Source organism: Sparus aurata, chromosome 4 (assembly GCF_900880675.1).
Source record: "Sparus aurata chromosome 4, fSpaAur1.1, whole genome shotgun sequence".
Taxonomy (NCBI): domain Eukaryota; kingdom Metazoa; phylum Chordata; class Actinopteri; order Spariformes; family Sparidae; genus Sparus; species Sparus aurata.
In genome coordinates this window covers 21,975,508-21,990,169 of record NC_044190.1, presented here as the reverse complement: position 1 = coordinate 21,990,169, position 14,662 = coordinate 21,975,508, and the positions used below count along the sequence as shown (strand labels likewise).

Here is a 14,662-nt window from a genome sequence, read left to right as displayed (position 1 = left end):
GACAGTTTATATTAAAATATTGTAAAAAAAATCTAAATCAAAACACTTAAAGTCAACGTGTGAGGCATAACTATTGTTTCGAGTGTAGCATGTATCAGGCTCCAGAAAAGCTGGCTCCACAATGCAAGTCAACAACTGTCCCTCCCACTAAATGGCCACTAGTTTCAAACACCTCACCTGCAGTCTGAAATAGGCTGTTTAAACTTTTAAATCTTTAAACACAAACGTGCGACATCCCTTATGATGTAATCACTGAAGATATTATACAACTGTTCTCCTCCTGATGTGTAAACACAGAGCTTCGTGTGTAAAATTGGTTGTATCGCTCCTTTAAATGTGTTTATAAAATCCTGTTGTTTCTGATTTTTAATATTTATTTATTTATATTTTTGGCCTAAATTATATTTCTGATATTAAGAATAATAATTTCCTGATATCACAGAAAATGTAAAACATGTCTAATTACTTTATAGTTTATTATATAAACACAAGTTATTATATAATCCAAAATGTAATCAAACTATCATGTTTTAGTTCCTTCTTTTTTTACTGTCTTTCATTTAACCAACTTCTGTTTTTATCATTATACTGATCGTTATTCGTTACTTTTAATTGCCTGATTTCACTTGTCACATAACTTGGTATCATTTTATCCATATAGAAAGTTTAAGATAAGCTGCACTCTTTAATGTCCATGGAGATCTTGAAGGTTTTATTTACAGCCTGGATTAAAGTGTTTTGTTTTCCTTCATACTCTCGGGGCTGGGACGAGTTCTGGATCAGTTTCGTCTGACATGCTAAGCTGAAAGTCAACAGTCACGTTCCCTCCAGCAAAAGAAATGACTTTTAAGGAACAGGAGTGAGAAATGAAGGCACGTGCATCTGATCATAATACAAACCAGTTTTCTGTGTTAATGTTAATTCACACGGAAACCAAGATGAGGCAAAATTATGTAATCTGTCAACATGACAGGCCTCCAGTGTGCACGAGTTACAGGAAATGTCAGAGAAAAAGGTTAAGAATTCAGAAATATACGCTGTAATTACTACTGTCAGTACACTCGGGCTCTTCTTTACGACATAACAGTATGAGAGGAAAAACGGCTCCTTCTGAACTCTTCTGGGCTATAAGATGTCTCCATGCACCAGTTCTGTTAGCCAGGTCAGAGAAGGCATTTCAGGCATCCTGACTGCGAAACATGTTTTGCTTACACTATAGATTTTTTCACACCAAACATGCCGACCTCTACTATCAGTGGAAACTTGGACCCTGGATTACACAAGACCACAAGAAGAATTTGGTTGGTCAAAATATTTGAACGTAAACATATATTCGTTCGTTTAAAAGGTGTTTTCATTTCAGAATGCAGCTTATTTTGTCCTTGGAGATTCTTTGGCTGAAAATGATGAGGTAGCAGCTTTTCATATGACGACACAGACCAAAGCAAACACTAAATCAAGAACCGGAGGACGGCTGGTAATATTTCAAAATTTTATTAACGAACATAATCTCTGAGGAACAACAGCAGTTCTCGCGCTCTCTGTACATGCAACTGTAGAAAATAACAATTTAGAATTTTTACTTTTCAGTTTTAGTCTTTTTTTTCCCATCCATCCTCATTTTCAGTTTCTCGCATTTTTATCTTTTTTATTGTCTTTTTTTGTCTTTATTTTTTTTGCAGGAAATCAACAACAGCTAGAGGTGAAAGTACTGGATTTCTGTTACAGCACTGACAATAGCATCAACAACCCTCCTCGAATACCCCTCCCCCCCTCTTAGCTGCTCCAACAATATGTACACAAATAAACTACATTGTACAAATAAAAAAATGTTACATTGTTACATCATAATCACCTGCAGCAAGCGCACGCAGCTCGTTGCTGTTAGAACCCCACATTCTACGCAATTTTTCAGACTAGTACAAAGAGGAGGGTGCAAAACGTCCTGGGAGGTTTTATTTACAGAGCTATGTACAGTATGTCTCTTTCACGCATTACCAGGAGGAAAATTTACACAGCGGAGACCAACTTCAACTCAAAAACATTACCACAGGTGTCAGAAAAAAAAAAAAAAGATAATAAATAGGTTATTTCTCACCATTTAAAGAGTAGTTCTCCATGCTTTTTATTAGTCATTTTCCACTCTAAAATGGAACAAAGAAATAGCTACAGTCTGGGTTTTAATTAAAAAATAAACAAAACAAAACTAGAAAAAAAAAGGCTTGAAATCGTGATTCTATAGAATGAAAAAATAGCAATTATGTATATTTATGTCCAGTAAGAAAAAAACAACAAATATCAAATCTAAAATAAACATTATGAGCGAATGTGAGGAGAGTAGAGGTAATATGTTGCTGACTGAGGTGGTGCCAGGCTAGCATCTGTATCACCACGGCCAAGTGCTCTACTGTGCAACCGAGGACTGGTGTGTGTGTGTGTGTGTGTGTGTGTGTGTGTGCATGTGTTCGATCAATCCGTAAATCACTGTTTTTGTTAGTTGAATATTCACACTGGACAGTCAACATGGATGGATGTGTTTAGTCTATTGCTCTGTGCAGCGGTGTACCGCAGACTTCCGGTGGGGTGGGGTGGTGGGGGGGGGGGTCGCCTGTCAGTTGTGATGACCATCACCATTTCAAGCCTTTGTGGTTCAAATTAACGACTGATTTCAGAAGTAAAAACAAAGGCAAGGGCTTAAACCGTTAAAAAAAGGTGACACATGAAACGGAAACACACTTGATGTCTTGTAAACAATAGTGAGAGGGCGTGGTCGTCAGGGCATAGTAACGGTATACATTCTTCTCGATAAGCAATGTGATTGACATGCCACTGGTGTTTATGCTTTTTATACAGGAACAAAAAAAACCCCTAAAGATAAACACAACAACATTCAAAAACTACATACACTGAGCTAAAAAACACACAAGGATTCTGTGAACAAAAGACACCCTCAACCCTCTTCCCCAAAACGGTGTGAGAAACCAACAACAAAATAAAAAAACAAAAACATGACAAACAGGGGTTTAAAAACCAAAAAGTCTGGCTTTTTTGTATCCAAATATGTAAGTATACCAACCAGGATGTGTGTATCTCGCAAAAATATCCAGGACTATACATCTAGCCACCTTGTCTGCACAGTGTAATAGCAACAACCATTGCACTTGACTAGACATACCATACACAGCTATGCTGACTGACAGTGTGTAAATAACTTAAAATGTTTCAGAGAATATTGCCATCAGGATACATGAGCAGCTCTCACACACAGACAGGCAGTCTGTGTTGTAGGTCGGGAAAAGCTCTTCAAAAACCCAGTAAAAATAGAGAATCAATACAAGTCATCACAAATCAACATTTTAAATGGGATTTTTTTTTAAACGAGGACAATTAAAAAAAAAAAAAAATCTATTCAGCATTCAGCTATTTCTTTCCCCTTAACTGTTTGTGTTCATGTCTGTCCACTTTTTGGTTCATTCCGAGAAGGTTTAAGTCTCATTAACGGTCTCACTTGGGCCTGACTCAAGAGCATGACTATGGCAAAAGCCACCACACGACGGAGTAATACGAGGCAGTAACATAAAATTTAAAATCCCTGACAACACTAGCTATACCCCTTGTAGATCAGATAAAAAGGCTGATGTGACTACTTCCAAACTTCCAACAATGTTTAGGTTGTAATAAAATTTAAATATATTTAAAAACACCCATTTTAAGTGAAAGGCCACCGGTCTCATGCAAAGCCAAATATAGTTTCTGGAGTTTTGTGACACACACTGGCACCACCCAGTGGGTAAAAGTTGGAACAGCACCTAGAAAATAAGCTGCTCTTCAACATTAGACAAGGGGGCAGACTGATCTACAAAAAATTAAAAGTAAGTGTGGAGTGAAGCCTTCAGTAGCTGTTTGACCTCTTCAGTCCGTTCACCGTAAAGAGCGGGGGGAACAGAGCATGTGCTGAAAGACCCGTGTCCTGTTGGTGTTGGAGAATGATGCTTTGTGATGATTAGAAATGATTTCAGTCCAATTTTGGTAAATTAAAAACACCAATCTACAGTAACAAGATGGTTTTGCTCGTGAATGACATCTCTCTAAACTTTCATCCCACCCATATATATCTATGTGACTTTGCCCAACAATGAGTACATTTTTTTTTTTCACTGAAAAAGGCATTTTCTTGGTTCGAATTTTTTCAGATATAATTGTAAAGCAATGAATAATAATCCTCTGTCTATTCTTTAAATAAATCCTCAACAACTATTCTGCTACATCTGAGGGACTATATGGTGGTTAATCCAGAAGTGTTTCTCTGTCAGCTATTTGTGAATAGTGGTGATCCACGTCCAGTGGAGTTACCTTACTTTGAATCCTGAACTGAAGCTAGAAGATGGGATTATACAACTGTGCACTGGAGTCATTCAAATACTGACAGAATCGTGTACACATTTTGGCCCATGGATATGAGGGGGGGAAAGTGCTGCCCAAAAGTGAACTGTACATAAAAAGATACTTTTTATTTCTTTTATGTTTTTTCTTTACACTTAACTGAGTGATATTACAGTACATAGGTTATTTACAACTGTGCAGTAATGTGTGGCAAAATAAATTATCTAGAAGGCAGCAAGAATACATTGGTTAACGAATATAAAAACTGTACATAATTTACGGAATAGAACTTTTTTTCATTTTTCTTTTTGTTTTTTTTCCATTAAACTAATATTGGCTCTGTAGTGTTTCAAGTCACTTCCTCAGAAACAATGAAATGCCCAAGTAAAGAAATAGACAAAAACAATATTTCTCTCCTCCTGCCAAACCACAAATTTCTCAATAGTCTCTTTGAATCTCAACATTCGTTATGTTTGTTTCTTCTGGTTGTCCTGTGGTGTTTTTGCAGTCCATGGCGGTCTGATGTGTTTGTGTTGGAACAAGCAGGGTGACTGAGGAACACTCCGGTCTGTCCTCAGAGATCCACGCCTGTCCTCTTCTTTTTAGCCAGGCTGAGAGGCCGCAGGGGTCAGTCTCTTCCTCTCAGACGCTGGGCCCTGACGTGCACACACATCGCTAACCCTCTTCTGTATTCCAAACCTGCTCCAGGCTCTGTTGCACTGCTGTTTAGCTGAACATAGAGGGCGTCCCTCTGGGTATACGGTCTTATAGCCCCAAAACCATCAGCGGCTGGTTCTCCTGCTCTGTCCGTCCCAGCTGTCTTGCTTTAGATACAGTTGATGCACCACTGCTCCGTTTGACTTCCTCTGGGTCAGCGCTGGACTCGGTCTAGTTCTCCCGGCCCACCAGGAACCCAGGGTCAACAGGGGAGGCTTCTCCTCAGTCCTCCCTCAGGACAGGCACCACGCTGTTGGGAGAGCTCTTCTCTGATACCTCCTCCCAGTGGTGGTGGTGGGTCTATTTAAGCAGGGACCAAAAAGAACTCAGAAAATATATCTCTGTCCCCCGTCTCACCGTAACTGAGCACTGAGGAGTTTTGTCCCGATGTCAGAGCCTCAAAGCAAAAAAACTGTTTCTGCTTCTCGCACTCTGATCAAACGAAAGCGTAAAAACTTTGAGGATGAAAGTGCAAGTTGTGTGTTTTCTTTTTCCCCAGTAAAAACATGTTTCCTTCTTCACGGAAGGGAATCGAGAGCAAGTTTTTTTTTATCTTTACTCTTTTTCTATAGAAGAATGTTTTCCTGTCTAAAGTTCTCTTTCAAACTTGCTAGCCCTTTCCATTCGTTCTGTTCAACGAAGTCTCTTTGAGAAGAAGTGATTCAGACAAAGTTTGCTCTCTATTCTGTGAGCACAGGTGTGTCACGCAGGCAGCAGGACAAAGTCGTCGTTGACATCGACCATTGGCACGTAGAAGGACGGCACTTCGTTGACACAGAGGGATTTGTGCACTGCTGGGTCCAGCTCCTGGACCTTCAACTGCCACTCCATCCTTTGCACTGCGTTCAGGGCTGCTGCCTCGTGCTGTTGCCGCATCAACAAACATGTCTGGGGGAGGAGAAGCCGAGCATAAATCCACTTGGTATATATACAAGATTATGGTACAAAGCCTTTAAGTGAAAACACAACAGTGATATTTACCTTCATGCGGTCATATTTATCATCCACATCCTGGATCCAGGAAATGAACTGACGAGCATTGAAGCGATCTCTCACAGATTTGTTCTCATCACCCTGAGAACATACACAAGTTACAATGTAGATTAAGTAATAACTGGCTGCCTCTTATAAATTTACATAATATCTGTTATATTATAACTGGTTTTATATGTTTCCTACCTGACTCTCTGATGGCATGTTGTATACTTCAGAGTCCAAGAGCATGGTGCAGGCGCTGAATGGCACAGCCTGATTGGCTATTGTCCTTGCTGCTCTGCAGTGGACCCTTAAAACCTCCTGCTCACAGGAGACAATGAGCTTCTCCTGTGGACAGCAAACAAACGAGAAAAAGAACATTTATATCAGTTATATACACTTTTTTTATGGCTGCAAGAGATATCAAAGTCATTTCCTTCCGTTTTTTTTAACCGATAACATCCTATAACAGAGATGGATTGAAACACTAATGCCTGATCATTTTTATAAGATATAGAAAGTAATGATTTGAGCTTGTTTTTTGTTTGTTTTTTCTTATAGTTTCCTAAAAAAACACTCTTCAGTCTATTTGACTCTGCAGGGTAATGTTGCAGCTGAAGGAATAAGACTCTTTGGCAGCTGTAGGCCAAATTGTGGTTTAACTTCTCCTAACCCTAACCCAGAGCAACAGGATGCTTGGTCAGGTTAACAGAAAAGAACAACTCAGCTGTGTATATTTTACATAATGGTGGCAACTTAATTTGGGAGAGATGGAGGGAGCAATGAGTGAATTAAGCAAAGAGACTCAGCTGGGAAAATGATCCATATTTCTTACCCGCTCTATGCTGTGCTGCAATCTGAGCTTCCCTCTCACTGCCTCCTGTTGTCTGAAGAGCTCCTTCAGAGGTTCTGACAGCGATGGAGGTGGGGCAATCTGATGAAAAAACACAACACAGTAAGTATTATGTACATTCTGATCCTCGATTAAAAAGAACAGACAGTAGAAAACAGGCAAGGTTTACATTTCTGGAGTAAGATACAGTATTTATGCTTATAACAAACCTAGTCACTACAAAGGAAAAAGAAGACACGATCACTTACAACAGGTATGTGAAGCTTGCTGAGGGGCTTGCCATCCAGCAGGTATGAGCCAGTGTAGGTCACATATTCAGCGTAACACTGTGGGGCCTGCGGGGTGATATAGCACAGAATCTTCCTCTTTTCTTCAATCTTCTTCCTGATCTGTAGGTATTCAAAGTAAGGGTTGGAACGGTCGCTGTGGTAGGGTTCAATATCGTCCAGCTTGATGGCATTGACTACGACAGCCAGAGTCTGTTGAATCATTTCTCTGGTCTGCTGCATGGCTGTGTTTACCAGCTGGACCTGGACTTGCTGCCCGGCAGAACGTGGAAACTTTCTCTTCCGTGGGTGTTGGGTCTGAGACTCCTCTTCGTCCATTGGGAGGGGGCGACCTTTAGTCGTCTTACTGAGAACCACTGACGCAGACGTCGTCACAGAAGTAGATATGGAGACTGCTGTAGTTGAATTAGATGCAGAAGAGGACACACTAAGGACAGTTTCCTTTTCTTTCTTCGGAGCTGTGAGGGGGGAGACGGAGGTGGGTGTCGGGGTTCTAGTAGGAACTGGATTGATGCTCACTGCAGGACTGATGGTTACAGGGGTGGCAGTGGCAGACGAGGTTAATACGCTGGAGGTTGGAGGGACAACAGCAACAGCGGCAGCAGCGGCAGCAGCAGCAATAGAGGGATTGTTCTTGGCGCGGTTGCGGGTCACCCTTTGAGGGATTTCATCCACCTTCTTGGGGATATCTACAGGGGTGGTGGACACAGTGTTCAGGGTTACAGGTGTTAGCTTGGATGTGGTCTCCTGAGTGTCTGGTAGTTCCACTGTGCTGGAGATGGTGACTGCCACTGGGAGCGGAGGAAGAGGACTGCATGACACAGGTTCTGCTACGGGCTCAGGCATCTCCTCCTGTCTCGCCTCTGCTTTGACAACAGATACTGAATCCATGGGTAACTGCAATGACTCAGTGAGGGAGTGGTGGTGATGTTGCTGACCGGAATCAGGTTTCACAGATGAATACAAAATACTGGGGTCAGACTCATCAGATCCTGCATAAGGTCCTTTTCTCTCCAACATGCTGCCCTGTTGTTGTGTAAGAGACAGAGAGGTGTTAATTGGCACACTCTGAGGCTCAGGGTCCAACTCTTGCTGGAAGCTGGCGTGTGGTGATGGTACAACTAAGTCTTGTCCCGTGGGTTCTCCTAAACCGAGGTCTCCGGCAGGACAGGCAGTCTTGGGCAGGCTTGGTAAGTCCACCTCCATTATATCTGGATCATCTCTCTCTGTAATTGTATGTCTTATATGGGTCTGCACAGTCTTGATGTGGTCAGCTTGTTCTGGGTGTCGAGACTCTGCTTCTTCTGCCTTGTCTGGTAGAGGAAGGTCAGGCAATGAGAACGGTCCCAGGTCATCCAGTTCATCCGCATCAGCTGAGAAAGGGTCCGCCCAGGGCACCACAGGCTCGGGGCCCACAGCTGGAGCCATGTGGCCCTCAGTGGTAGCACTAAAGCTATGTGTGGTCTGCCTGTTGTCTGGTTCTTCACAGGCTGAGTCAGTGTCCATCTGGTGACTGCCCTCTGTGCCAGGCTTGTTACATTCCTGGAAGAAAGACTCCAGCCTATTGGAGGATGATGAGGTGTTTAGATAGTTGGGTTCTCCATCAATAGCCGTTTCAGGTCTCTCTGGAGAAGGGATGTCAGCCACAGCTTCTTTCTGCTCATCAAATTCCTCTGGGTCCTCCGGGTCCTCCGGGTCCTCCTGGTCCTCCGGGTCCTCCAGGTCCTCTTGGTCCTCTGGGTCCTCTGGGTCCTCTTGGTCCTCTGGGTCCTCTTTGTGCCACCTATTCCAGGTGGCATAAGGTGGAGTTACAGAAGGGAGTCCAGTCAAGTGCTGCATGTCATTGTCTGAATGGGAGTAAGGGCTGGTTATTTTAGATACAGCAGCCTCGATCTCCCCGTACGTCCTATGGGGAGATTTGAGGTCTATATCAGGGTTCCACCCCAAACTGTGATCAAAACAGTTCTCTCCATGGTTTGGAGCAGAGTGTGCAGAGTGTGCAGGGGAGATGGGTTGGACTACTGGATCCTGCCGATCTGGAGACTCAGCTGGCCAACTCTTCCTCAGAGGGTCTTCAACTTGAGGTGAGAAGGAACATGGCTCCCTTGTTTGCTCTGGCTCCTCCACTGCACAGTGTTCTCCTTCAGCTCTCTCATGCATCTCACCCAAGTCACCATCACCGTCGTCGTCGTCGTCCTCCTCCTCCTCCTCCTCTTCCTCTTCTTCCTCCTCCTCCTCTTCCTCCTCCTCCTCCTCCTCTTCCTGCTCCTGTTCTTGTTCTTGTTCTTCTGTGACAGAGGGAAGATCTGAGAGGACCAGGTTAGGCTCACTGTGGTGAGGCTCAGAGATGTCATCGATATCCAGAGGCGGCAATGCAGCAGGAGCTGGGGTTGGTGGTGCTGCTATGTCGAAGCAGGGCTCCTGGGGGTCTGGCCTGTGAACCGGTGTAGAGGGTTTGGGCAAGAAACTGTTGTATACATTTTCAGGAAGGTGCTCATTACCCTCGGTGCCGGCAAGAATTGGTGCTGCCATGTCTGGCGTGGGATGAGCTGGCTCCCGTCGAGGGGACAAGATTCTAATTGGAGAGAAATAAGGAGATGAGAGGCACTCCAGCCTATCCACAGTTGCTGATTTGTCCTCAAGAGTTTGGGAGGAATGTGAGGGATCAAATTCAGCTGCTGGATCACTCTGCTGTCGAAGGAATTTGTCAGCCTCAACCTTGAACTCCTCCTCCAGAGGCCTGCGGACATCAGAGGATGCAGAACGGCTGATGAGTGGCAGCTGGAGGTTTTTCGCAGGGGTTGGGCAGGTGCCTTCCTGGAAACTCTGGGAGTTTGAGTACCTGCTGGGTGGAAAACAGAAAAACAAGACATTAGAAAATATCACATTAAACGGACAATAAAACACTTCAAATGATCAAAACAATAACCCCTTGCACGTTTAAATACCTTTCAAAGAAGGATGGGGAGCAGGCATTCATTGACATAGTCATTGCTGATGAGTTCTGGCAGTCCAGCCCATCCAACATAATGTCAGGGTAATCCTCTGCACTACAAGATGGGGTACGTGGAGTCTGCATTACTTCCTCAAAGCTTGGGCAGGAGATGACAGACGTTGGTGTGGGGACACCAGTTGGCCTGTTTTGATCTGGCCTGGGGGACGCTGGGAGGTTCTCCTTCATTTGGTGGCCGGCCAGCCAGTCCTTCGAGTTTTGACTGTCAGTTGGCTGGAACTTCCTGCCAGGGGACATCATTTGGGCCGGGAGACCCACGTCCTTCAGTTTCTTCTCTTTAAGACCCGACTCCAGACTGTTGGATTTCTTCGACAGCTCACTGCGGTTTTTCCGTACTTCCTCTGTGGACTTGGTTTTGTCCTTGAGTTTAGGGTCTCCTGACTTGGGTCTCAGCTTTTCCATCTGCTTCATCCTTTCTTTATGCTTCTTGTGGCGCTCCTCTATCTCCTGGTCCTTTAGACTCAACATCTGACCAAAACTTGTCATTTGATAATCACCATCCACCAACAGTTTTTCACGTGGACGGTTATCCTTCCGCACGGTGTCTTTTGACTGAGAGAGCTTTTCATTTTCATCCTTAGCCTTAGATTTACTGTGGTCCATTCTGTTGTCTTTGTCCAATGTATCTCGATTTCTATCTTTTTTCATATCAAATTTAGGACTATCTTCTTTTGATCTGTCTTTCAGAACAGTGACCTGTGGGCTATCTTTCAGCCCTGACTTCACATCCTCTTTGGAGTGTTTGAGTGACCCAAAGCCATCAATGTACTTATTCTTCTCTTCCTTAATTTTTTCCTTATGTTTCTCCTTTTTCTTTTTGTCCTTCATTCTGTCACTGATGACACCAGATGCTTTGTCTTTGTCCTTTTTGGACATCTCTTTTTCAAATTCTAATGTTTTATCGAAATCGTCTTCACCATCTCCCTTACCTCCATATGGGAATGTGTAAGGGTCTGCCTCTAGAGGCATGGGCTCTTTCTCAAAAGGTAGGCTCTCTCTGCGGCTGTAGGAGTCTCTGATGTCTTCTGTCTTGTCCCGTTTGTCTCCTTTGTCCTTCTTGACCTTTTCTTTCTCCTTGTCATGGCTTTTCTTGGACGAAGATGAAGAGGAATGCCGATGCCTCTCTTTCTCTCTGAACTTGTCCTGGGGTGTAGATATAGACAGGGAGTCTCTCCTGTCCTCGGACACATCGGTCAGGCTGATGGAGTCATAGTAAGCAGTGAGGATTGGCTCATGACCTCGGTCAGTGAAACTATCTGAAGAGATTTCACTGTTCTTGTCATTGGAGTCATCCTTATAGTCATTCATAGCTTCCTCCTCGAGTTTTTCCAAGAGGGACTTTTCATTCTCACCACTGCCTTTTGAGAGTTTCCTTTCCTTAGAGTGGTCCAGCTTGTCTTTATATTTGCTCTTTGTCTTTTCCTCACTTGTGTCCCTTTTGTCCAACAGCTTCTGCTTATTCTTCTTGTCTTGGTTTGAGTCCACTGACATCCTGTCTTTCCTTTCCTTATGTTTTGCATCTACAGAATCTTTTTTGTCTTTGTTGTGTTTCTCAAGGGAGCCTTTCCTCTCTTTACCTGTGTCAAATGTGGCCTTTTCCTTCTTCTTTTCTTTGTGTTCTTTGTCTTTCGCCTTTTCTGTGTTATGTTTAGCCTCTGCAGAAGATTTTCTAATTTTTTCTGAAGGGAAGTGATCCAGCTCATCCTGATCAGGTGTTGAGTCTTTTCTGATGGATTCAGACACTAGTCCAACACCGCCATTGTAACTGTCCTCATCATCATCACTTTCATCTGTGAATATGTCAGCGATCTTGTACCAAGTTTTCTCCCGGATTTTTTCAGGTTTTCTTTCCTCTTTTTTTACCTCCAAGAAATCCTTCTCCCTATCAGTATGTTTGTCTTGAGAGGCCTTTTCTTTCTTGTCCTTGGTCTGTTCTGAAGACATCTTTCGATCTTTGTCTTTGCCATGAGACTCTTTGTGTTTGTCTTTGACTCCCTCCTTCTTGTCTTTGGTGCTCCGGTCTGCATCCTTGTCCTTGACGGTTTTTTCAGTGGAGCTTTTCTCACTCTTATCCTTCTCCAGATCAGCTCCTCTGTCTTTTATTTTCTCTTTGTGCTTGTCAGCTTTAGTCTTCTCTCGCTTTTCCACTCCCTCAGCCTTCTTTTCTTTCTCCTTTCCAGAGTGGTTTCTTTCTCTGATATCACACGATTTACCGACAGCATCAATTTCTTTGAAGAAGGTATCAGTGCCATATTCATCTCTTATAGATTCCTGCTTGATTTTAACATCCTTCCTTTCCTTCACAAACTCATAAGAGTCTTTACGGTCTCTGCTGTTTTCTAGAGAGTCCTTGTCTTTCTTGTCTTTGACTGTTTCCGTGGACTCTTTCCGCTTCTTTTCTTTTTCAACTGTGTGACTGGAGTTTAATTTTTGTTTTTCTGACCAGTCTTTTTTCTTTTCATTTGTCTTTTCTGAAGAGTCTTTCTCTTTCTTCTTAGAAGTGGCTTCTTTATCTGATCTTTTCTCATTGTGATCTGACTTCTTGTCCTTGACTTTGTTTTCTTTCCTCCTTGTCTCTTCCTTAACAGTCTCAACAATCAGTTTAACAGAGTTGTTTGCTTTGTATTCCTTGTACTCTTTTACAGGAGCATCCCAGCTGTCATCTCCATAGGAGGAGTCAGAGGACATCTCAGAGCCCCATCTGTCATGATGGTCATCTGAGGCACTGAGCTTTGTGTCCTCCAGGTTGAGGAAGCGGTTATTAACGTCATAGCCTTCATACTCAGACTCTTCCTTCTGTGATTTGTCTTTTTTACATTTCTCCTTCTCCTCCTTGGTGTTCTTCTCCTTGTCCACCTTTAGATGTTTTTCCTCTTTCTGTTCACTTTTCCTGTCTGCCTTGGAGGATGACTTCTCCTTGGACTTTTTCTTTTTCTCCTCTTTGTGAGCCTTTTGTTTATCCTCCTTGGGCTTCTCCTTCTCCTTGACATTTCTGTCCTTGTCAGATTTTGCCGGCTTCTCCCTCTCCTCCTTATTTGCCTTGTCCTTGGTGGAGTCTTTTGTTTTCTTATTTTTCTCCTCCTTTGTTGATCGATGCAGGTCTTTTCCAGATGACCAGTCCTTGTCCTCAGACTTGCTTTTCGAAAGCCTGTCCTCCTTTTTTGAATGGTCTTTGTCATGTTTCGATAACTTGACTTTGCTCTCCGCTGGCGATTCCGACTCAACAATTAGGGACTTCTGCCTTGAATCGTCAAAGTCAAAAGAATAGCTTTTGACAAATTTCTCATTCATGTCCTGATTAAGAACTAGACTCGGAGCTTTGTCCTTTTCCTTATTTTTGTGCTTGTGCTTCACTTTATGCTTTTTCAGCACTTTGCCATCTACATCTGTTTTGGAGACAGCACTGTCCGCATTGGAGTTTTTGTAGAGCTCTGAATTTTTCTTCTCTACTGTGTTACTGTGCACATTGTTATTCTTCTTTTTGTTCTCCTGCGCTTTCCTCTTAACTTGTTTTATTGACTCCACACTGGAATCAGCAGACGAGTAGTCAGACTCACTAGAAAGTCTCGTTCTGACTGAATCTGAGAGGGAACTGACGTCTGACCATGTAGGAGATGACACAGTCTTCCAGCCATCTGTCCTCCACTGCTTTGGATGCTGTTCTGCTAATGATGGTACTTGTTTCTGAGAGTTCGAGTTTCCATGGGAGGAGGAGGAGGATGCGTTAAAGCCAGGGGATTCTTTCAGGCTCGCTGCAGAAGAGTCCTTTATACTATTTGAGCCCTTATCATCCTCACTCTCCATATCCCCACAATCAGAGTCAGATGTACAGAATTTGTCATTGACTTTGCCAAACCTGACTTCTTTACTAATGTTATTTTTACTCTCCTTCTTCCGCTTCTTTTTGACTTTATTCTTGTCTTTCTGTTGTTTAGAGCTCATGCTGCCAGAGTCTCTAGTCTTTGTATTTGTTTGCTGGGCTTGTTGCCGTGGCGTAGGCGCTGGTGTGAAACACAACGTCCTATCATCCTCGTCTGAACTGTTGCTGTCAGAGATGATCCGCCTGACAGTTTTCTTTGGTGTGAGCGAGTTGCTTTTGGAATAGGTTTTGACCTCCATCTTGGGTATGGAGATGAAGCTGTTGGCCTTGCTGATCGGATCCTTACGGAAATCTTTTTTCAAGAGGTGTTTATCATCCACAGGAGGGACCCGCTCCTCCTCATCGTCCTCATCAAATTCGTATTCATCTTTGACGGGTGTGACAGCAGATTTCGGAGGGTCGGCGGTTTTCCCTTTCGACTTCAGGCCCTTCTCAAACTCAGAGTCTGTGTTATTGCCATCGACAGAGCTGGAAGGGGCAAACGATGGGGCATCTTCCTCCTCTGAAGATTCTGTAGGGAGTCAAAAAAAGGCACAATCAATACACATGTCAAC

At 43.3% G+C, this 14,662-nt stretch overlaps 1 protein-coding gene across 2 annotated transcripts in view; it reads right to left on the bottom strand.

The window, feature by feature from the left end:
• Positions 1–1,478: 1,478 nt before the first annotated feature.
• Positions 1,479–14,662, bottom strand: part of ankrd11 (ankyrin repeat domain 11) — a 114,483-nt gene continuing 101,299 nt past the window's right edge. The window contains exons 9-14 of one of the 2 annotated variants that reach the window (XM_030414673.1): positions 10,164–14,619; positions 7,177–10,060; positions 6,911–7,009; positions 6,280–6,423; positions 6,082–6,174; positions 1,479–5,988 (exon numbers count right to left, since the gene is read on the bottom strand). In XM_030414673.1, the coding sequence (XP_030270533.1) occupies positions 5,803–5,988; positions 6,082–6,174; positions 6,280–6,423; positions 6,911–7,009; positions 7,177–10,060; positions 10,164–14,619 (7,862 nt within the window). In that variant the 3' untranslated portion in view covers positions 1,479–5,802. The remainder of the gene's footprint in view (positions 5,989–6,081; positions 6,175–6,279; positions 6,424–6,910; positions 7,010–7,176; positions 10,061–10,163; positions 14,620–14,662) is intronic. The other variant, XM_030414674.1, reaches the window with a different exon arrangement.